Source organism: Netta rufina (genome assembly GCF_964035555.1).
Source record: "Netta rufina genome assembly, chromosome: 7".
Classification (NCBI taxonomy): Eukaryota; Metazoa; Chordata; class Aves; order Anseriformes; family Anatidae; genus Netta; species Netta rufina.
Genome location: NC_140130.1, coordinates 32,673,846 through 32,697,768, shown reverse-complemented (window position 1 = coordinate 32,697,768; position 23,923 = coordinate 32,673,846). Strand labels below are relative to the sequence as shown.

The following is a 23,923-nucleotide window of genomic DNA, read 5'->3' as shown; positions in this document are numbered from 1 at the left end:
CGGACTTCACTTTCTGCTGGCTCAGGTCCTTTTGCTGCTCATCTCCTCACAAATGACAATATCCGTATCAGAGAGAGGGACAGGAGGGCAAGCTCAGCGCTGGCTGAATTCTACCGTGTGGCTTCCTTCAGCTGTCATGCTATTTTTATTTTAATTGTATTCTTAAAATCACTGTAGTGCAAGCATATTTGGTGAACCTCAGAGAAGCTGAGGAGCTCGTAGATGTGACCTACTTTAATTCCCTGCCTCGCGTGTTGTTGCAAGTTCTGTGTAATTATTGCTTTTCCTCCCCCGCAAAAGAACTGGCTCATCGGTTTGGGACATCGACCGATTTTCAGCCTTCTCGCAAACCCACGTGGACCAAGAGGAGGGGAAAATCCATTTGTACGAGGGAAACAGCCTTCATTTATTGGAGGGTTTGCTAGGATGGGCACTGCGATGTGCTGGGTGACTGGAGAGGAGGAAAGGGAGGATGAGATGGCAGGAGAAAATCCGGATTTTTTTGTTCTTTTTATTTCCCCTCCTAGCTTTTCATGAGTTTGTTTGGAAGAGAGTTTTGTGACATAGTAGACGTAGTAGTTATCACCTCAGGCTTTCTCCCGGGGGGCTCGTCCACATCGTGGCCAAGTTGGGCTGGAATTTGGAGCCGGAGCCAGGCGTTCTCATGCAGTCTGTGCTGACCAGGACAAGTCTGTAGGAGGTTAAATCATGGTTGGCTGGAAGAGAAGTTGGTCTGAGCACCGTGCTGCGACTTAGTTCTTGCACATAACGGAAAGATGTGGTGCAGAAAAACTGCTTAAGGTTCATTATATTCTTTGGGATGGCCCGGAGAGGTGCGTGGTGAGCAGCTGGCGCTGCATGGGACCGGCTTTGCCAGTTTGCGCAGAGCCCTGTGCAGTGTCTCTGTGTTGCAATGTTTAATTCGTTTCAAGGAAAGTAACATTTATAATTCTGAGCGTTGCTTTAGGCCACACAGCCATTTTAAAAAATAACAATTAAAAAAAAAGTTTAATTTTGAGCAATTCTCGAGCTCGGTTGCGTTAAGCGTTGTTTAATCATGCAAAACAATCACGCTTAGATATTAGTGTGAAAGTATCCAGATTTAGCTGATACTGTTTACTCGGAGGGGAGCACAGGTGTTTCAGATGGGCAGGACTGAGCGTGGAGGCTTCGTAATAAATCTGCAGCGTGCCACTGCTCGCTAATAGCCCTTCTCCTAACAATTCAGAAAGAGCCGAACCATCTTCCATTAGCGTGGCAGAGCGCCCAGGAGTGACTGCTGCAACAACGAGCGGCCGAGGTGCCTGCAAGTTAAAAATAACCCTTGTCACCTAAATGGCTGCGGCCACCTGGAAGCGCACATCACCAGCCTGCCTTTCACTTCGGGGCTTGTTTGGCTTCTCCTTCGAGCTGCAAGGGACCCCCAAGCTGCTTCGGGATGCCTTTTGACTAAATACTGCTTTCAGTTCAAAGGGAGCCTGGTATGCCTTGAAGCTTGGTCATTTTGAAGTGTTTGGAGAACATCCTACGGTTTATACGTGATGAGGATAGGAGTTATACAAGCGCTGAGGGGATGTTTTGGGGATATTGTTTCCAGTGGCTCTTTTTCCAAATCTCACTTTAGGAAGCGGGGGAAGATGGATTTCAGAGGCAGAGGGGGGAATAAGCAAGATGAGACTTCCAGACAAGCTGCTAAAATTAAGAGGATTTGTATAGTCAAGTAAAAATGGGACCGCGTACAAAAGAAACAACTGCTGACTTGCTTATAGGGAATCTGGATGGATGTTCTCTGCATCCAGAACTAGCACTTGAACATGAAATTGTGCAATTTTTAACCTCTCAGTTGTAATTTATTCCTTTTGCATGTTGAGTAGTAATAGTCCCAAGCACAGCCTTTGGCAAACCTGGAAAAAAAAAGTGTTGTGTTTTTCTGTTTGGATTTATGCTTTGTTCTGTCATGTTTTTATGTTGTTCTTGAAATGCAAATAAGGGACCTGGAAAAAAAAAGCTATACTTTGGAACAGATGCAAGAAAATATGGAAAATAGTAAACCCTGTGCAGCTAAGCATACATGTTCATACCTTTCCCAAGGCTTTCTATCCTATACAGAGCCTTTCCCAGCAGACTCTAATACTAAGCTGGACAGTGGAGTTGGTTAAATTGATCTGCTACTTGGGTATATGCAGAACATGGGCAGGATGATTTGATATTCTGCTGTTGCTGAAAGTAAAAACAGTGAGGAAATGATCCCAGTCTCTTCTTAGAATCTACCTTTAAGATATAGAAGTGTTTTTTTTTTTTTTCCTTAGCTCTTCATTTGAATTTCTGGCAAAAAAAAAAAAGTGATACATTTCCCCCTTGTATTGTATAATAGATTACATGAAGAATCTTCTGTAATGAGTCTGAAGATTAGTTAATTATTTTTGAGATTGTGTTACATGTGTTAGGTTTATAGTGTACTCCCCAGTACAGTTACTTAGCACAGGGGCCAGCACTCTGTTGCTTTGTGCAGCTAATGGAGTTTCTGACTTGAACAGAAATTGCAAAGATTTCATGTTTGGAACCAAAGGTTCAAGTCCTGAAGATGGCCCCTAGCTTCTCACTGTATCAGTGATGTATTAAATGCAGTGCAATGATTTTAGGGTTTTTGATGTGGCAACTCCCACTTGGGGGTGGTTTCCCCCTCCCTGTTACAAAGCCTTTATGCAGAAGATGTACTGATGCTACCCTGCTTCTTGCTTTGTCCCGTATCTGGAGACAAGTCCTACGGTGTCTATTGTGTAAAAAAAGTCTTCATCCTGTAAGGAGCAGACCGTGAAGAATGGGGACAAACAGGAAGAAATCGCAGGGCAGTTCCCAGCAGCAGGAGGTGGCCGTGCTGGTCTCTCTGCTGTTTACTTTGAACTTGGCATGCTCCGAGTCTTCCCTGGCTTGGCTTCCACAAGCATAAAGCACACAGCCAAGCCCATGAGCATGTGATAGTTGGCATTTTTGACGTGTGTTGCGTGGCTGTGCAGCCGTAACTCAAGGATCACAGCTATAAAGACAGGTAGGAGCAAGCAGGCAACAAGCCGTAGGAATTTTAATCTCTGCATGAAGCCTAGACATGTACAATTTTTATTTTATTTTTTTTTTTGCTTTTGAGAAGGAGCCTACTTTCTGTAAACATGGAAATGGGGTGTGAGACATCAACCCAGCTGCTCTGCAGCCATCGGTACTGTGCTGTAATGCCTCGTGGACCTCGTGCCACATCAGCCAACACACCGAGAGAGTGGGGCCTGCCCCAGGGCACCGCCTGCGGCCCGTTTTTGCTTCCACTGCTTTGTTCTGATGTAGGCCCACCAGGGGTGGTTACCTAGAGGAGCCACAGTTCTGTAATTGTTGACCTGCTAAAGGGCATGACACACAGCAGATAGATGTAGGCACGTGGGGATAACTCCTTTCTGTGCATCTGCAGAGCTTCTCTCATGACCGGGGGATCCGCAAGGGATGGAACTCCTCGTTGCTCACCAGAATTATTTATTTTTCTAAGTCTTCAAAGCTTTGGAAAACACGTTAGTGTGGTGTAATGTTTTCCCTCACCAGTGATGACATTGGCAAGTGTTTAAATCGGAGGAGATTCTTTTTTTTTAATGGTCTTAGTATATGTAACACTTGATAGGAGTTGACATGATGCTGTAGGCCTGGAGCAGGTCAGGGTAGCTGGAAGCTCTACACTTGCTAGAGTACCACGCATATGTGATGTGGCAATGCTTGCTTCAGGTTGCAAATTTTCACTTCCAGGGCTAAAGGATTCCTCCTGCTTCTCAGATCTCCCCTCTCTGTCTCCTGGTTTCATCTTTGTGCAGCCATCAGAGGACTCGGTCCTTATAGAGCGAGGGTAATAGGGTTAAAGAAGATGCCAGGAAAAAATACCTCATTTTATTTTGGAGAGTACGCTGCTTAACATTTTGTAGAAGTCATTGTGTTTTCAAATAGAGCAAGCTGGGAACTTGTTTTAGAGAAAGATCTGAAGACTTAGACCCCACCACGATTTTGTCTGTGGCTGTCACAAGTACCTCCTGCTTGTTGGTGCCGTGTGTTTGGTGAAGGTTTTTTGCAAGGCCTGGATCGTTTTCGTCAGGCATAAAATTAACATTTGTAAGCATCAGAGGGGGAATGGTTCCCACTCTTTGGAGCGTTGTTCATAGTGACAAGGGATTTTTGTGCTTTAAAACTATGGAAGGAACTAGAGTAACTTTGAAAGGAAAGTACTTTATCAGAGCACAGAGGCTTCCTGATTGTGCCTGGCCGAGGCAGAGCTGGGCATAGCTGGCAGCTAGCTGACGGAAACGCCACACAAATGAGACAGCAGGAATCCAGTGACTTTGGAGGAACAGATGGATGAATTGCAAACACTATTTTGTCCCCTTTTGTGTAAGGAGACGTGCTCAGCCTTTGTGACTTCAGTTTGCTGCTAGCTAACAAGAGATAGTCACAGCAGCCAGGAATGACTCTTTGCAGTTTTGAACCAGTGGATTTTGCCTTTGTAGGTTGAGTTTACCATCCATCATCCTACCAGAAGACACGAATCTACTGTTCATATTAGGCTGCCGATTTAATGATGGCGAAGCTTGTACCACAGATGAGAAAGTTGCTAACCAGATCAACACCTGAGCTTCCTTGTCCTCTCTTGGGGAGAGCGTGGTTTGGGGCCTGTGGCTGTTCTCCTAGTTCAACATCCCATTCTGTGATGCTCATCCAGTATGGTCTTGCTGGATCTTCCTCAGTTCCAGGACAAACCGGTACAGGAGAAGGGGTAGGAGAAGCAGCAGGAGTGGTTGGCAGCCTGGCATCCCCCATGGGGACATTCAGTTGTGCAATGAACCTCTTGGATTCCTGACAGGTCAGGTTTGTTGACCCTTCTGGGCATGCTGTAGTGAGCGTTTAGTTATTTACTAAAGCCTTTTGAAGTGAAAGTGGCTTGATGGGGTCTGAGGCTTTTGTGTTATGGAGAGTTGTGTGAGAATCTTTGCTGGGGTTAGCTATTAGCTGATTGTTTAATTATTTGGCTCTGTAACTAAGTAACTAAATGCCTTGAGCCTTGAGATAAGTAGCTCTTTGTTAACATTTTAATAAATGGAAACAAATAATAATAATTTAAAACCTAAGGAAGTATAAATCTCTCGTTTCAGTGACCAGTCGTGAATAGAGACGTGATTTGGAGTATAACTGTGAACCTCATAATAACATGAAATACAGCTTTCAGAATGTCCCAGTCCCTTATTGTGGTCATGGCTTTTATACAAATAATATTTACTCCGTTTGATGGCTGGATGGCATAAACCATTCTGCGAGACCGTATGACCAGGCAAAGAAAAAGTTCGTCTGCTTATTTAACAGCGGCTTGGGCTTCCATGGGGTGTTGTTTGATAGCTCCACCTCTAAAGTTTAAATATGCTCACATTGTGTGCAGCACTATTGCAAACAAGGATGTAGCTGAGAGTAAACAGCAGCAGAAGCAAGGTTCCCTCCTCCAGTGTTTAAGAACATCAACAGAAATTTTACACATGCCTTTGTTGTTTGATTGTTTTCGTAGGGTGATAGGCAGGTGTTATTCGCAGGAGTTAAAGCACCTTGGCGGTAGGAACTAATGCCACAATTATAGGATTTGCAGGAGCCCCTTTGAGGAATTCTGCCCTGCTGTCCTGGGGCTGTGGGGAGCCCAACGTGCTGGATGATGGCTTAAGGTTTATGGTGATGGCTTTAGGCAGGAAAGTGGTGCTGGGTTGTCAGGCCTTGCTTGGCCTCTGCTGGGCCATCTCCTGCTCCTCAGACATAGCTGGTTGTTTGCACTTAGGATCCTACAGTTTGGGAAGACTTCAGGGGATGCTTCTGCAAATGCCAGAGGATGGGTACAAGTGCAGGCTGAGCTTCTTGGTTATGCTCAGAAGATGTGGAAATGGGGGAATAATCCTCATGTAAGCCTCAGGGGCAGCAATGCTGGGATTATATAGGTGCAAGTGAGGCAGGACTTGACCCTAAATCCCAGAGCAGTGTGCAAATGCTTGTGAACGGGTGCAGGGTCCTGTGGGGAGCTGCCTTGCAGGGTTAGGCATTTATGTGCTGCAGGGAATTTGTGAACAGTTTCAACTCGTTGGTTTGCTTTGTGAAGCTATTGGACGGGCTAATGCCTCCGAATCCCACCTGTTCTCTGTTTGCATTTGGGCACCATTTCAAACCCGCACTGGAAAAGTTTATAGGCAAACATTATAAAAAGTGACAGCCTTAAGTGCTACTACATTCGAGTTTGGCAACACAAATGCTCACCTGAAAGAGCTCACTATTTCCAAACATGACTTCATTATTTCATGACAACACTTAGCGCTGGATCTTCCCTGATCCTCCAAAGAGAAAGAAATGCAGGAGGATAATGTTTACCAAACTCTAATACCCGCTTGACTTTTTAATTTTTTTTTTTTTTGGTTTGCAAGTAATTTTCCTTTTAAAGCTGCATTTGAGTTTGGATTTGGATTTGTGTTGAAAGAGTAAACCTGGGGTTAGTAATTTAAAAAGAGATGAAGTCAAGTGTGGTAGGTACAAAATAATTTTCCTTGTGATTGTATGGGAAGAAGGGCAGACTGCACAGGAGGCCGCTGCAACCCGTGTGAGCACCCTACAAGTGTCCTGGGGCTGCTCAGCAAAGCCTTTAAAGCACCTGAAGGAGGGCTGAGCTATCTTCACCCATGGTGGCTTTTAAAAAGTTTAAACAAAGACATTTTAAAAGACTCCTGTACATTGTTGGCACAGTGTAAACTCTGTAAAAGAAATGTACTTTGCAGGCAGAGTGCTTGCAAAGAAGTCTTATAAACTTCTGAGTAAATTAGCAAGCTGGTTTCAGCTCCTTTGTTTTTTTTTAACTTTAATCTGACAGTGGAATATGAATTAAAAATATTCTCCAGCATACTCCTTACTGATATGAAATATATGTAGCAATGGGCCGTGCTCCTGCTGGAAATGAGATTTGGACCAGCACAGCGTGGTTCTCGGTAAAACACCTGCACCACAGATCCGTGGATTCCTGACTGCATCGGCGAGGCTCAATGAGTTTGTAAAACGTGTAAAGCTGTGTTGTAGCTTGTCCTGGGCTTCGAGATGGAATTTTGCACTCCAGAAAACGTAGAGACCCAGTTATAAAACCTGAATCTGAGAAGCATTACGGTTTCCACCAGTGGTCCTGCTCAGGTTCTGCTTAAGGGACTCTCCTGGCCACCGTCTGAGTGCGATGTGTGCCAGGTCTGTCTGACAAAACTCGCCGTAGGGAAGGAGGCTTGAGAAGCTTTGCTGGCTTTGTAGGGGCACATCCCTGGATCTGTTCTCTCTTTGCTTCAGGGAAGCTACCTCTGAGCTCCCTGAAATTATGTGATTCCCAAATGAGTGGGAGGAGAAATTGGGCTCCCTGGTTTCAAGTGCAGCGAACTTCAAGATCAGCAAAATATTTAAGTACCCAAGTGTCCCATTTGGTGGCTGCTGCTTGTTTGGACAACTTCAGCATGACCAAACTCTCACCTAAAGGCTACCCCAGACATGATATTTGTTTCAGTCTTCTGTTGGAGGTGTGATGCAAGGAACAAGCACGCTGAGGAGGGACGTGGCTTTCCGGGTTCGTTATTCTTAGAAGCAAGGGTGGGCACCAAGGAGTTGCCTATTTTAGTGTTCCCTCAGACTGGGCAACATACAGAAAGCGGTGTGTTTTATTTTTGTGTGCACACACGGCTGCACAGCTGGTGTCTGTGGCAGGATTTGTGTGGGGGTGAGAGCTGGGCAGCAGCTGGCTGGGTGATGTGACCCTCCCCAGGAGCAAACAAAGTGTGTTCCTGCTTCTCTCCTCTATTTACTTTTCATGCCGGCCTTGGAAGGAGGATATTGGGAGAGGGCTGTTGCGGTTTTGAGGAGAAACCAGTGAAAAAAACAGTCCTTATGTGTGGCACAGCTTGGCTGCTTCATGGGGGTGGCTTGGGGGAGTCCCTCCACCCCATACCAAGCCATCCCACTGCCCCATGGGGATGATGAAGCTGTGGTAACTACAGGCAGATGTCATTTTCCAAGGATTTTTTTTTTTTTTTTTCTGGAAAAAGACTGTGGTTTGACATCCTTCCTGACACTTGGCTACAAAGGGGACCTGATGGATGAGCCGTTTCATTCTGAACGTCTGGTACACAATGCCTCTGAAAGCTTCATTTGTGTTCCTGGGCGTCTGCTGTGCCTGCTCAGGAGAGGCTGTGAAATAAGAAAAGAGGGAAAAAATAAAGGAAAAAATTACTGTCGCTTGGAGCAGAGTTGGCAGTGCAGAAGGCAAGTGTAGAGACTTTGGAAAAGGTGCAGAGAGAAAAATAAAGGACATCGTATATGCTGTGTATAGGACCTCATGTTTACGGGCTCAGTGAGGCCTTGTGTTTTTTTTGGCTATCCTTTTCTTCTAAAACAGCTCTTTCCAAGTTTAAGAAAACCCTATATCTACAGTCAGATGAGGGAGGATAAATACTGAATTTCAGACACAAACGCTGTGATATAGAACTGAATTTGCTTATTGAACTCTTCCTGCCTCCTCTAAGCTCCTGTGAAGCCCTCAGGCCCAGCAGCTCTCGTCTCTCTGGGGCTGGCTCACTGTGGCTGGCAGGAAGAGTTGTGACTTTGTGTGGCATTTGGGACAAGGGACACTACCAGACACTGTTCAAAGGAGAATGAGCTTTCTGTGTGGTTAACCTTTTGAAAATAAAGCTTACTTATGCCTGCATGCAGTTCAGTTTTACAGGACAGGTGCCTGGGCTAATCTGGATGAAACTTTTTATTTAACGTAACTTGATTGCTGTGGATAAAAAGGGTCGTCACTGACTTGTGTTGGAAATTCTCTCCTTTCCCTCTTTCTTCTTTTTTTCCTCCTTTCCTTCCACCTTCGCAGAGCCGCCAACCAAATACCAAATCTCTCAGCCAGATGTACACTCAGCACTTCCAGGAGAACCACTTGAGTTGCGCTGTCAATTGAAAGACGCCGTCATGATCAGTTGGACTAAGGATGGGGTCCCTTTGGGGCCTGACAATAGGACAGTGATTATTGGGGAGTACTTACAAATTAAGGATGCTTCACCCAGAGATTCGGGCCTCTATGCTTGCACTGCTGTTAGGACCCTAGACAGTGATACTCTGTACTTCATTGTAAATGTTACAGGTGAGTGAGCTAAACGTAGGTTTTGCATGTAGAAGCTGTAAAATGTGATGTAAAGACACGTTGTGATATAACTTGAAACAAACTCAGCTAAACCCACTGTGCCCAGCTGGATCTGTAGTTGTGGTATTTTGGGTATTTTCCCCTTTGTCCTGATTCTGAAATGGCATCCATTTGTATATACCCCTTCTATTTAATGGGGTCTGTGCTGACTAATGCTACTGCTGAGTAGCCCCCTGACTCTATGCCTCTGTGGACAGGATTAAATGATGGTCACTGTGGTGACGATGATGATAAAGCCACTAAAATGAATGTCAGCTTTCTTCCCTCCATCAGAAGAGGAAAAGGGGTGTCCTACATCCTTTTGCACTGCTTTAAGTTTAGAGACAAATTACTCTAGAGTCGCTCAGTTTTGGTCAGCTGAAAGGAAGAAGAAAGATTTTTTAGTAGAAAGATTTTTTGGAATTAAGCTCTCTTTTGAAGCTTTGTAGCATGTAAGGATTATTAGCTAGTTTGGTTAGAATTTTATAACAATAACATCAATTTATGCATTTTCTTTTACCATAGCACCTGTGCAACTAACATGACATGTGTTCTCCTTGATAGATAAACTAAGATGTAGCATGTTGGTTTGTCTGTAAAATATGCTCTTTTAAAGTTTTGGTTATTTTTAATGTGCAGATGCTCTTTCCTCTGGGGACGATGAAGATGACAATGATGGGTCTGAAGACTTTGTGAATGACAGCAACCAGATGAGTAAGTAACAGCAAACTGCCGGAGGTGACTAGCAAGATCCACGTGGAAAATAACGTCCAGTTGCTTGCTCTCCTGCCTTCAGAGCTTCTCGATTGTTAGCTGCATGTGCTGTCAAGTAGTGGTATCTTTGTCCTTTCCTGTTTTCTGTTTCACATGGTTCATAACTTGGAAAAGAAAAGAAAAAAAATAAACTAATATTCTTCTAAACATGCTTTACTGGTCTGTACTTTCTGTCTCCCTTCTTGCTAGCATTTCTGAAGTTTCCCATCTTCCTAAATAGAAGTTCAGTCTTTGTCTGTTTTAGCTGATCTTTGAGAAATCTGACTTTCCCTTTCCCTGAACCTGGACTGAAATCTAACAGAAGAAACAAAGATCCAACTCACTTTTTTAAAAGGTAGCATGGAAACTTTAAAAATTAAGTTGCACCGAGGCAAATCCCTCAGTCTTTAACCTAAGCAGAAATCTCATTGGGGAGGATGGATTTGAAGACAATGGGATTCTTTTGTCTAAAAAAGGACCTCAAGGTTTGTCACAAATAAAGCAATCCAGCACTAAAAATACACTTAGTGTTACTTACGCATGATGAAAATGGGCTAAAAGAGTCTTAAACCTAGCTGGATGTTAAACTTCAGTCCCTTTGGAGAATTTAGAAAGCTATTAATAGGCTCTAAATGGAACAGTCACTAAGGAAAGAAAAGTAAAATTCATATTGGTTCCTTATGCCCCCATGCGCTATTGCAAAATCCCCTTGGTTGGCTGATCGTTTGCTGTTGCTCGTGCTTTGGAAAGTCGATAACGTGAACACAGAAAGCCTTCGTTAGAGATGTCAGCTGGCTGCAGTGCGTTTGCTCCTCAGCCAGGTAGCGATCGGCGGCGATCCTTGGGACTAGAGCCACTTGTTCGGATGATGGAGCACGAGCCTCGTTTCAGCCACCCTAGTTAGTTACTGTTGTATACGACTGCCCCTGCTCTGAAGCTGTGAAACATTAGATGCTCTTTAAAATGATAGAAGTAGTTAGCTGCCGGCGTGGCCCCGCCATCTGTTAGTGTGATTAACCCAGCCCGATTCACAGGTGCAGCCTGAAGTGGCTGAGATTAAGCAGCTGGAGGCTGCTCGGACAAAGGAATGCGGTGGCAGAGATAATTGGCGAGTTTGGAAAAGGGACAGTGCTTTTAAAAGGAGTTGTATAGGCAAAACCCCCAAGCCCAGGCAGCGTTAGTGTTCCCCTGAAAAGGGTTCATGGGTTCATTCCTTTTAGGAAACATCCCTGTGTCTGTTGTGGCTTCGGAGTTTCGTTGGTGCTTGTCAGAAAAGGGCTTACAATATTTCTGGTGTGCAAGGGAATACTGCTGTGCTTCCAAGCTGTGCTAATGGGGATGGACAGTGAGCAAACAGATTTTAAAGTGCATATAGTGGGAGAAAAAAGACGAGGACCTGATTTCAAGGCAGCTGCTGTGTGACATCATGGTAACTTCCTTGCCTTTTGCTGAATGGGGAGAGCTATCCTGCAGTATCTGCTGTAACACCGGTTGTGCTCTCGTAATACAAGCATCATTTCAAGCTACTGTTAATCCATCCGTAGTCAGGAGTTGGTGAAAAGCCTTTGACTGCCTCTGTTTGCCGGGGATGGGCTGTGTGCTTTAGCAGGACTCAGGCACACTTTCCCTGCTCAGAATGAAAGATGCCTCAGAAACGTGTGTGTTCAAACATCTTGGGGGGCGGTGAGCGTGCAAAAAACCCTTGTATTGTAGAACTAAGGAAGCAAATCCTGCTGAGTGCCCTTCAGTAAGGTGTCCACAGGTTTTGGCTCTTCTTTCAGGCTGCAGATGTACGCAGGGCACAGCACCACCGGCCTTGTGGGGTCTGAGCTCTCAGCGGTGAGAGCGGGAGCCAGAGGAAGGGTTGTGGCACCACAGCCCTGCAAACAGTCGGTTTTCCATGAAAGCTTGCATCACTGTAACTCGGATTAATACGACTTTACTGAAAGATGGTTGTGATTTGGCAAGATCAGAGGTGCATGATAGTTTGGGGTGGGACTTGGTTTGGTGCCTTTGCAAGCTGCTGAAGCTTGTGAGCCTGATATCCTGTAAGCCTTCCCACCAGTATTCCTGGCCATTCCCCTTCTAGGTTTTATGCCGTGTCCAGAAGGTCTGATCTAATTTGGGAAGCTGAACTTCAGGACAGGTTGCAGAGTGAAGGTGGAGCTGAGGAGTGGTCTAAGTCCATCCTGAGAGTGCTGTGGGATGGCAGTGGTGTGAAATGGTCAAATATCCTTTACTACCTTCCTGGGCAGAGCCTGGGGACCTCAGAGTCCCACCAGTCCCTGGTTGCTACTCTTTGAGAGGAGAGCTCTTGGAGGGTTTCCTGAATCACGGTTTGAACATCGCAGATCTAAAACCGTTTAACTGATAATTTACATGCAAATTACATCTGTGCTCATTAAGGATAAGCGGTGGAAATTGGCCTGGTTATGTCTTCAGTGATGGAAACAAAAGGCCATAGTCTTCAAAGGTTGTTGCTTTTTGATGAAACAATTCTGATAAAGTCCAGCTGTCTTGGCATGTTAATTATGATGTGATGAGGCAGGAAATGGCTGTAGTGCCTTCCACAGGAAACTCAACCTTGGCATTCTCATTCCTGCATATTTAAAACCAAAGCAAACCTTTTAGAGCTGTTTTATTTACGAGTGGAAGTATTCTTTTAAGCTTTTTTTTTTTATTTGCTTTGCCTCCGTTACAAACATGTTTTGTTTTCCGAGGCCAAGGTTTTCAAAGGCAGGCAGAGGGACCAAGGAGGAAATCTAGGCTGCTTTTCAAGGCTGCCCCAAAAATAAAAGTGCTCCCGAAGGATGGAGGCTGGAGGTGGCTCAGCAGCAGCCTGCTCCAGGGAGGCGAGAGCATTCGCACGTACACGTGCCCGTTCGGCCTGTGTGTGTTTTTAAGTAAAAGGCGTCCACAGAAGACTTCACTCTGCGTTTGGTGTCCTCCTAGCTTGACAGAGATTTCAGCTGTCTGAAAAAACACCGTGCTAGATGTGTTCCAGACTGCATCCTGAATAGCTTTTTATTACTTCCAGCTTTTGTTGGAGTGATTAGCGCTCGTGGCAAAGGTGCAGGGTTGGTTCCCCTGCAAAACAGGCCTCTCTCTCCCCAAAACGGCATTGTTGGCAACTCAGTTTTTATCTTCATTGCCCTAAAGAGGTGCTTTAGCTTGGTGCTGGGGGTTCACCTCTATGGATGTTGACCTATTAAAAGCCTGGCCGTCAGTTCCTGCTGGTGGCAGTGAAGAAAGCTGTGTTTGTACTTGTTGCCTCATCGTCATCATGACCTGACTTTAAGGATGCTGCTGTCCTGGCTCTCTGTGCTCACTGTTGGCAAGGCAACAGCTGTCGTGATGGCTGCGCTCAGGCTGAGCTACCCAGACCGACAGGAATTTTCTAGAGAGCAGCCCTGAAGATGCTGCTATTCCGCCTTGAACTCTGCTCAGGCGACTGGAAGCTTGGCGGATTTTTTTTTTCTCCTTATCACCCTTTAAACAATTTCTTCTGGGCCAAGCAATGGTAAATTGGCACTGAGAACAAAAAGTATCTAAATGTAATCCACATGCTGTGCTTTTCATGCCTTGAAGAATTTCAGAAAGGATAAAACAAGGTTCAAATTCATCAGATCCTGCAGAGTGGAAACCCACTCAAGGGAGCAGCAAAAATTGGATGCTGCCTAGAAGTGGTTTTTAATTAAAGGTCAAATAAAAGTGTACCGAAAACCTTGGGGTGGCTTGGGGTGGTCATTTCAGGTGCACTGACGTGCTCAAGGTGCTTCACAGGCAGGCTGGGGTTTGGCTACTCCTGTATTTCTTCGTATTAGATATGTGCAGAAAAAAAAAATAATAATCAGGGAATCCTGAAGTGAAGTGGTCCCCTGGGCTGCCTAATTTCAATTTCACAAGCAGGAGATTTGCCTGATTAGATGTAATGCATTTGCAGCGGAGCGCGGTGCGGGTCAGCAGGATATTTTCTTCCCTAATGAGAGCTCGAAAAGCCATCAGGAATTCCCACCCCTTCCCCTGCTGCTCGCTGCTGCTGTGCCGGGCTTGGCCCCGATGTTAGTGGGAACTCCTACCAGGGGTGCTGCCGCCCTTCACCCATCCCATAGGCAAAGGGGGGATGGAGATGGTCTGTATGGGGTCAGCAGCGGTTGGTGTGTGCTGGTAAACTACGTTTATTCTTCGTTTTAGCAAATATGGGTGGCTTTGCCCTCAAGAGAAATAAAAGCAGAAAAGGTGCTTTTAGGCTCTGAGAAGTTAATCTGTGAGGAGAAATGCCACGTGTCACGAAAGGGGTGTGAGCGTTAGGGCTTGCAGATATCGCTGCCTTTCTCTTTTTCCCTTAACCACCCTGGTGAGCTGCCAGTACGCGTTGCTGCTACCCGGTGAAAAATGGCAGGGTATCCTGACGCGCTTGCAGGCCGTGGTTTCGGCATGTGATGTCTGCATGTTTTTCCTCAGAGTTCCCCTGTAATTCAGGAACATTACAGAGCCTGCTGATGTGAGCCTTGTGCAAGCTTTCCAAGCACGGTCCTTCCTCCCAGCCCAGAGTTTCCCTCCTGTTTCTCTGTGTCCGTTTCTCTTCATCCCCGCCTGCACCTTCCCAGCCTTTTCTCTGCTCCCTCCTCTTCTATGGAGCAAAGTATTTCTTCTCCGTGTGTTTCTTCTATACAAGGATTACCTGGGCACTTCTTTACACGAGCGTTTTCAAAGGGTGTGGGGGTTGTTGGACAAGGGATTACGTGCCAGACAACTGGAGCATAATTCACTGCAAGCTGGTACTTTTATACTATTTGTATAAAACCTGGCTGCGTGGAGTGGCCTGGCTGTGGGAGCTGCTTGTTGGTGGCCAGATCCTGACCAACTCGCATGCCCTGGCCCTGGGCTGTGCTCTACTGGGAGCTTCCCGCTGAGCTGGGCCCGTGTCTTTCTTGTGCTGGGCTCTCTGAGACTCCAGTATAACCAGTTTGGGGTGGTTGATGACCTGAGCTGCCTCGGTTGGCTTTATGGACACCATGGGTAGGCCCTGTGATATGTTTTTAGCCATCCAGGGAAAATACCCTTGTAATGTATCAGTAGGAACCTGTAATTGCCTTCACCTGGTACAAACCTAATGCAATTTGGTCTTCGCGTGTAGTTGGTAATTCCTTTGGTTGTCTTTGTTTAAAGGCTTCTGTTGTTTTAATGCGATCCTGGTTTTAGCAAATAGCATTAACGGTGAATTTCCTTGCATCTCTTAATTCACTTTAGTCCATGTAACAATTTCTTAGCGTGGTAGTTAAATTTCCAATAGTTACCTGATTTTCTGTTTTGATTACATGCACAAATTTGCTTTGCTTTTCTACTTCATTAATTTTAACACTAATTGCTACTTCGGGCAAAAAAAAAATCACTTATCGTTCTTAGCATCATTTTAAGGCTTGCTTTTGGAATGTTTTCTTTATACAGAGAGAGATGTTGTTAAAGGATTTATTCCTGTATTTTCTATCCAGCTGTATTTTTATTTAGGGAGGAGGGTGGCAGGATTTCTGAGTTTGCGCTGATTGTAAGAACGGCAATAAATATTTGAGGAGCGGAAGAGTTTATTTATAGTGGAGTGTAAGGCTGCTAATGAAGGAAATGAAACAAGGCTGAGAGAAATGGAGTTATTTTTCTGGACCCCTCTAGTCCTAAAAATTCCACGCTAATCTGATTTGCTTCAGGAAAATGCCATTGTAGAAGGAATTAATGTTTCCTAGTATTAAACGGATCTCGAATATTTAACTTTTTTCAGCTGTTATGGGGATACAACCAAAGCAATGTCAGGAAGGCACCATGCAATGTAGCCAAAGTGGTGCGTGGCTCCGGAGCGTGGGGCGATCTTGGATATTTTGAGTGAAAATTTATTGGGTAAAAGGAGATGGGCAGATGTGTATTTTGATGCGCTGCGTTGACAAAAATGACAAAATCAGTTGCTGAGTTTTGCTCTTTCTGGTTTGGTTTCCTCCTCTTTGGTTAAGAGTATTTCAGAGTATATTCCTTTTGGAAATAAATTTTAATGGCTTCTCACCATCACAGTTAGGTTCGCCGTGTTGGTCTGGAAGCTTTATCAGGCTCCTAGGCAGGTTGGTGTGCTGATCCCCCTTCAAACATGTGGGGAGAGGATTAGGGCTGAAGCTTCGTTTTGGTCTTCTGCCTTTGTCTCTCTTCAAAACTGGGGTCGGAGAATTCAAAGTTCACTGAGTTCTCTCAGTAACTCAACTTGAGGTTTCAAGCCTCACTGATCAGTGGGGTCTGCTGAAAACTGCCTTACTCGACATCCACAAAACAAAGGATATCTGTGGTTAGTTATTGGAATTTTGTCATAAATTATCCATTCCAGGCTGCAGACTGAGCCATTTGCAAAATTCTGGTCGACACTTGCAGCATGTGATTTCCATTCCTGTTCCTAAATATTCCATTCCTAAACCACACTGTCCCCACTAAAACAAGTGCGGACAGCTCTTCCCATCTGCGGAAGGGGCTGGAAAGGGAGCTCGGGTGCTGAGCACTGACATTTCTGGATGCTTCTCTTTCCGACAGGGGCACCCTATTGGACTCATACGGACAAAATGGAGAAAAGGTTACACGCAGTGCCAGCGGCCAACACTGTCAAGTTTCGTTGCCCAGCCATGGGAAACCCAACACCAACCATGCGATGGCTGAAAAATGGGAAAGAATTTAAACAAGAACATCGTATTGGTGGCTATAAGGTAAGATCTCATTATGTTATTTTGCAATTGCTGTTCTTGACCAGGGCTTGAATAAGAAATCAAAAAAAGTTGCTGAAGTCAACAGAAAATCTTTTTTAATGGGCTTGGATCAAATTTAGAAGCAAAAAAAAAAAAGTAATTGTTTTCTTCTGGGGAAGGGTGGGTGGTTTCTCTGGCTGTTGGTGAGCTTTAACTTAGTTTTTTTCTTAAATTCAATACCAGTTCAGCTAAGGATTATTTATAAAGACTTATTTGGAAAACTAAAGACTGACACTGCAAAACACAGTACAATGTGAAGGTTTTACTCCATTTGTTTTCAGCTGCATTGTTAAAACCATGACTATCTGCAGTGGTGATTATAGGCAGTTTAATAACGGAAGGGTCGGAAGTCAAAAGTTATTATTTTCTATAGAGTTTATGGTCTGTGAAACTGAAATGGGAAGCAGAATTTGAGGGAAAGTAACAGCAATTACTTACAGGGGTTTGTTTGAATTTTAAATAGCTTCAGATTAGACGCTTCATTCGAAGTTGGTGGTTACTGATTAAGAGAGAGGTTTGGGGAGGCCAGCTCTTTCTCTGGCTTAGTGCACGGACCTTTAACCTCCAGGTATCTGCCTAGGGCAGGTCAGAAGTCAGAACTGGGTCATCTTATCCCTGGAATGGCAGTGCATGGCTTTGGATGTCAGATTGCTGTTCATACGTGCCCCTCACCATCCTGTCCCAGATTTCTGAGCTACCTGGATTTCTTCTGGGAGCTTTCCATCCATGGCTCCTCATGCCCCTGGTGCCCTGATGGAGGGAATGTGGATGTTGCTTCGTGTGCTGTTGACTCAGATCCTGCTTGGTACAAAAAAATATGTTTTCCAGTGCAGAGGAGGACAAGCCATAGCCTCCTTTCCTCTCTAACTAGATTTACTGTAGAAAGTGTCAATTTTTCCAACATTTGTGTTAGCAGAGAACGAAGCCCAGAAAATCTCCCCGCGTGAACACTAATTATCTAAGTAGACTTTTCCATCTGTTTGCTTACACCATAAATTGCTGTTGCTTATGAGTGTACACCTGGCAGCACCTTCTGCCTTTCATAATGCTATGGAGTGTTAACGAATTGGCTACAATTCAGTGGTTTTCACCTTTCTCACAGTGCTTATTTTAAAAAAATTAAAAAAAGGCCAATTAAAAAACCCCTTAATCCTGTCTTGGAAAATAATAGTAACTGTTTCAGTACTGACTGAGACATTGTTTGCACTCTTTACGTCTCATGAAGGGGAAATGCAGATATTACTCTTGAAAACCGTGAAGGAAAATCAGTGTCTTGCAAGACAGGATGGAGATACCTGATCTCTCTCTGGTTTGGGAGACTGATTTGTGGTGGGGTAAACCTACTGCCACCGCTAGCCTGTGTCAGGCACCTGGGTAAGCTCATTCAGACTCTGCTACAGACACACACAAAGTGGCACAAATTAAATTTTGGTTTTGTATATGAAATGTGTACAATTTCCTAGCTATGTATGTGCTCTGGGAAGAAACAACAGATGCCAATTTTTAAAGCCAGCTGGATAAGTGAAGTATATACCTATAATTCTAAATCATAAAACTTCTAACATCTATTTAGAGGAAAAAAAGAGAGGGAACAGCTGTGGATTTTAGGCTTTTTTGTTGCTTGTAAATGCATCACATTTAAAATGATCGGGAAGCATTTACTTATTGTCATTCTGCTTACCAAACCCAAGTATGTTCCAGATTCAGTTGGTGTCTTGAATACCTGTGTTTTTAAGGTGGAATTTTTTTTTTTTTTTTCAATGGATGTCTGTTAAAGAATGAGGTCTCCAGAGCTTCTAGAGGCTGTGTCCTCTATTTAATGGAGGGGCTGTGTGTGGTCTCTTTGGGCTTAGCCAAAATTATTGTGGAATGGGGAGAATTATATTTTCTTGTTAACCGCCTACCAACAAACTTGCAGTGAAGGAATCCTCAGAAAGGAGTGAGTCTTCCCTTCTTGGCCCATGTTCAGCCAGCTGTAATGGCAACCCACGATAATTCCTGTACACCGGCTTGTCCTGAGTCATGCTGCCATTACCAGCTGACCTAACACTGTCCGGTCCTTTCGGAAGAGATGGTCATGACTTTAAGAGCAAAGAAAGGGAAAGAAAATGCAAAGTTTTCCCGTAATCCTCCAGCCACCTCTCTCCTGCTGCTAGGAAATCTCTTCCTTGTATGCTCTTTATCGCAATCAGATAGTGGCCTGTAGCACTTTGTCCCTCTGACTGGGGAATGTCTTGAGTCAATTTACATTCAGGCAGGCTAGCAGAAGGGCGTATGCGCTGGCCAAGATAGCTCCCAGAGTGAAATTCCTCCGCTGTGACTAATTCTGGGTGGTGAAATTCAAAATCGAACCTCTTACGATTTTTCAAGGCATATCTGAAGTTCCCCCAGCGAGGAGAAGAGGAATGGTTATTGAATTTCCAAACCCTTTTTAGATTTTTTTTATGCCTTCTCAAAAGTGGTGATAATTCTTGCTTGTGTGTTTTAAGGCATTTTAAGATTTGTTAGGGTGAATACTCCACACCATCTATGTGAGACCACAGCAGCCTTCGCTTTTCTGTACACCACCCAGAAAGCAAATGTACTTGTGTCAGTGGCTACTGTTTAAGTATTAACAGGTGGGTGTTTTCACATATGCGTTTTGATAAGCTTCATCATTGCAGTGGTCTTTAACACGTTTAAATTCAGCCAGGCAAATACAGAGAAAAGGGAAGAAAGGTGACTCCATAGGAACTGCAGAAACCTGGGGCTTTTGTGTGGATGTTCTGCACGTGTACTCTTTGCCTGAGCTGTACCAGCTTACCTGAACTATGCTGATTTTTGTGGGGTATCAGATTTTGGTTTCTGACACTGTGTTGATTTTTTTAAAAATTCATTTAAAATTGATCCATTTGTACCATTATTATTATAACTTTTTTTGCTAAATGATAACTTTTCATCATATATGCGGTTACTAGGGATGTTTTGTGTTCTTAAAATTAAGCAGAACTTTCCACATTTTTTTATATGATACTCCAAAAGCCAAGTATTTCTATGAGATTTTCCTCACCCTTTTACGTTTTGTTTCTAGTTTGGATTTGCTCACGGCCGAGCTCTGTGTAAAGGATACAGTTGTATAGATTTGATACTGATGATTTAGTTTAAAAATTAAATTGTTTGGAGAGGTTGTCTGGAAGGTTTGGTTAAAAAAAGATTTGTGCAGGAAATTGCCCCAAAAAGCATCTCAGTAATATGCTAGCAGTGTCAACGCCTGATCAAGCAAAACCCATACTGAGATTATATTTACTGTCCTAACGCTTTTGTGGATAAAGTGCCCTCTTGGGGAGTGGGGTTAAGTATTGTGAAGCACGGACGCAACATGAAAATGGTATTGCAAATACCATGGTATTTTTTTTTTTTTTTAAGACAGTGCAAAAACAGTTAATACACTATGGCAACGAAGCATTTGGAGGGTCAAGCTATGATTCACGATACTTGGAATGCAGTTGTTCCCCGAATTTTGCCCTATTTAAAGAAAAGGCCATGACAAATTGGAAGGGTTACTCTGAAGGCTATGTGATGGGCTGTGTGGGTATTCTCAAGGGTTTTGAACAAACTTAATAGCAGGGCTTCAGGAAACAAAGTAGCAGAAATAACTGGATAATAACTGGCTTAGTCAGGTTGGAGAACTGGAGAAGTTTTCTAAAAGTGACAAATCCCTGGCTGTGGGCACTTGTACTTTCCCGGAGTCCATCTGCCTGGTGAGGATGCTCCCACCTTCAGTGATTTGTTTCTGTTCTCATGTGTGTGTTGTCTTTTTTTTTTTTTTTCCTCCCCTTTCTAGTGGATTGGTTCACACAAACTCCCCAATATGTTCTGCCTTCCAGACTAGCTCATGTCATCTTTTTTTAAATGGACCCAGCTGCTATTACCCAGGGAAATCAGCAGGAGGGCTTTAACCTGCCTTCCCTAAGAGAGCACCTCTCAGGTACCTCTAACCTCTGCAACATCAGGCACGGGGCTCTTTTGGGTTGCTTTTCCCAAAAAGACCATCCCTGCTGCAGCTCATCCAGATGCAGAAAGCAGGGTCTGGGTGCTGCTGAAGCACTGCTTTAAAACGAGCTTTTACGTGACCTGGTGTGGTTTTGGTGATGCTTTTCAGTAACGGCACCGAAGAGAGCCCTTGCTGGGGCTAGGTGGTTAGGGCTGCTTATTCTACCAGGCCCCATTAACACAGCCTGCGTGGTCACGGTGTCACCTACGGGGTGGCTGCAGGGACGTGGCAGGATCTTGGACCGAGGGGCTCAGCCTGGGAGCTGTCAGCAGGGGAAGAAAAGGCGCCTTCAGCTGGGCTCTGCAGTTGTAACCAGAAAGCAGCAAGCCAGCAGGCTGAATCTAGTTGAATCCAGACTCGTGACATAAATCCAGTTGTGTGACGATGTGTCATAAATGCTTTGGGCCTTCGCAGCAGTTGTTTAGCTCAAAACTAAAGAGGCCTAAGCTGTTGTTTTATTATAAAGATATTATCTCTTTCTCGTTGGAGTTGCGAGAAGGGAAATTACACAAATAGTTTTTAATGTTGCCATCCAGTTTATCCACTTGTGGCTGTAAGTTATGTTTTCTTATTGAATGCCACACAATTTCTTGCATTTTCCTGTCAGTTGATGTCTTAAAGTGCAACAAAAACTGTAGCTTTTCTGGATCCGTCTTCAGTTTCTCCTGTTTTGCAATCAAATATGTTAAAAAATGCTCTAATTCTGAATTTTTGCCATTACAAGTTACAAATTTTAGAAGTTCAGGTAACTTTGACCAAGTCTTTGCCAAAAGAGCTCATACAGTAAAATATGCAATATATATAGCTGTTGTATTTCTTATTTGCCAGCGCTTTATGATAGTAGTTATTCCTGACCAAATGCTGTCTTTGAGTGTCGTTTAGTAGAATAAGGAGATAATAAAATAGTATTGATAAACTCTAGCTTTATAAACTTCTCTCTGAGCTCCTGATGCTGTGGAAAAAAAAAAAAAAAAACAAAACACCAATGTATTGGTCTGATGCATACCACCAAAAGGGGGAGCTGGGGAGAGGGACTCTTAAGTTTGGGCTGGAGATTTTGGGGTCCTGTTGTCAAACATTTATTTGACATTTGGTCACCATCCATGCCCTCTACCTACTGCTGGGGGCTCACCCACATTTTCTGTGTTTGTCAAAGCCCCCATGGGCAATCGTTAGCTAGCAGGAGACCCTTAGAGAGGGCTCTTCTCAGCTTTGGGCTGAAGGTGTTTTTACTCCAGCAGGTGTGAGGGCTGCTGGCAGCGTGGATGCAGCCCTAGCAGCCTGTTCCTGCTGGAGGAAGACCTATACAATAGGCGAGCACGAAACAGGGTTTCAAACCTGTGGTTGTAATAAACTTTCATGAACATGTAGTTACTGGAAGTGTCACTGTATGGTCAATAAATTTTTTCTGGTATACGGCACTGAATTACTACTTTCCATTTGGATGATTAAAATTACTGTACCAGACTGTATTTTATTCCATTTGCTAAAACATGTACTTCGCAGTTTAAAAGCTGTACATTACAGCTACATGATGTTAAGATTTTTGAGCACTTTGTCAAAAATGTAATGCTGAAACAAGGGATTAATGGATAGCCAGCAAGAGGTCATTCTGGGAGCCAATTTATGATGCAGAGAATATATATGTGTACTGGATGACTCTATATCCTTCCAGTATTGGGCCGGATCCTATTTTCTGCGAGACCGTTGCCAACGCTCCTTTTGAGTTCAAATGGGAAAGGAATCAGCACCTTTAATACATTGTGTCCGAGAAGGATTGTATGAAATAAGCATATATCCTTACATTCTGTTTCAGTGAGGGTTTCCTTCAAGCATTTTTTCAGGAGGCCTTCATTTCTTTCAGCCCTATAGCAGTAAGAGATGTGGCCCCGCTGTTTCTTTAGGAGGGAGCCCAGGCGTTGCCCCTCTTTGTACTTGGTTTCTCCAAAATGCGGGCTGTGTAATTGAGCTATTAGAGCACAAAGCAGACTGGGATGTTAGGGGATCGTATCCGTCCCATATTGCTTGTGGGTAGTTAATATTACCAGATGATTGTTTGGAGACAGATGAGAAATATCTGGAGGGTGTGAATTCACATTGGAGTGGATTGAGAGGTAAGCCTGGTACAACGACTGCTGCTAATTGGTGCCATCGTCGTAAGCCTGGTAGGACTGGATGTGCACTGAAGTCTGAAGTGCTCAAATTAGGGAGGAGATATGTTTATAATGGGGTACATGAAAACTGCTGTACTTGTGCTGTACCTGATCAGGCATAAATAAAGCATTTAAATATCTGGAACTGTAAAACGAGCGGCAAAGAGACTAATTTTATACTTGGACTACAAAAGATGGATTTATTTGCAAAAACTGTTGTTTTAGAGGGTGAAATGGGGACACGGTGCTAGGGGAGATCTCAATTTCTGTCTGCAACCCCACCAGGTCCGCAACCAGCACTGGAGTCTCATCATGGAGAGCGTAGTCCCGTCCGACAAAGGAAATTATACATGCATCGTGGAAAACCAGTACGGCTCCATCAATCACACGTACCACCTTGACGTTGTCGGTAAGTAACCTTCTGTCAAATAGGTGGGGATGTTTTTAATTAATGGCTGCATTTCTTCATGAAAACATTTAGGACTAGGCTGATACATTTTGTGTCAATTTTGAAGATGATTTGACGGTAGTCTGAAGGTAGGAATCCATTGCATACCAATTCCTGTGTAACTTAATGTATTCATTTGTCTCATTTGTGTCTGTATGACCAATCTGCCCGTACCGAGGCAAAGCTGTAATATCTGTGTGTGCAAGTAAGCTCTTGTTAATTGCTCATTGCTGGGATACACCTAAAGGCTTACCATGAAGAACAAATAGTAAATACTAATGCAATTTTAATTATTAGTATTACAACTTAATTATTACTGGTACGATTGTATTGGCACCAATTTTAATAACTGCAGTTGTGAAAACTGTCAAGTGATCCTTGAGATGGCTGGTTACTACAGCTGAAATAATCCTCTTAGGAAAGCTAGATATTGACTTCAGGGAAGCCAAGGCAGATCTGGAGTTGCAGAGAAGGTACTTGGCATTTGCAGCAGATCTGAATGCAGCCTGTTAGGTG

At 44.0% G+C, this 23,923-nt stretch overlaps 1 protein-coding gene across 2 annotated transcripts in view; it reads left to right on the top strand.

Moving 5' to 3' along the window:
• FGFR2 (fibroblast growth factor receptor 2) overlaps nucleotides 1–23,923 on the top strand; it is a gene marked incomplete at both ends in the record, with an annotated part of 75,280 nt that overhangs the window by 6,131 nt on the left and 45,226 nt on the right. For both annotated transcript variants that reach the window (XM_084290346.1, XM_084290345.1), the window contains 4 exons: nucleotides 8,942–9,208; nucleotides 9,887–9,961; nucleotides 16,565–16,734; nucleotides 23,245–23,368. In XM_084290346.1, coding sequence (XP_084146472.1) covers nucleotides 8,942–9,208; nucleotides 9,887–9,961; nucleotides 16,565–16,734; nucleotides 23,245–23,368 — 636 coding nt within the window. The remainder of the gene's footprint in view (nucleotides 1–8,941; nucleotides 9,209–9,886; nucleotides 9,962–16,564; nucleotides 16,735–23,244; nucleotides 23,369–23,923) is intronic.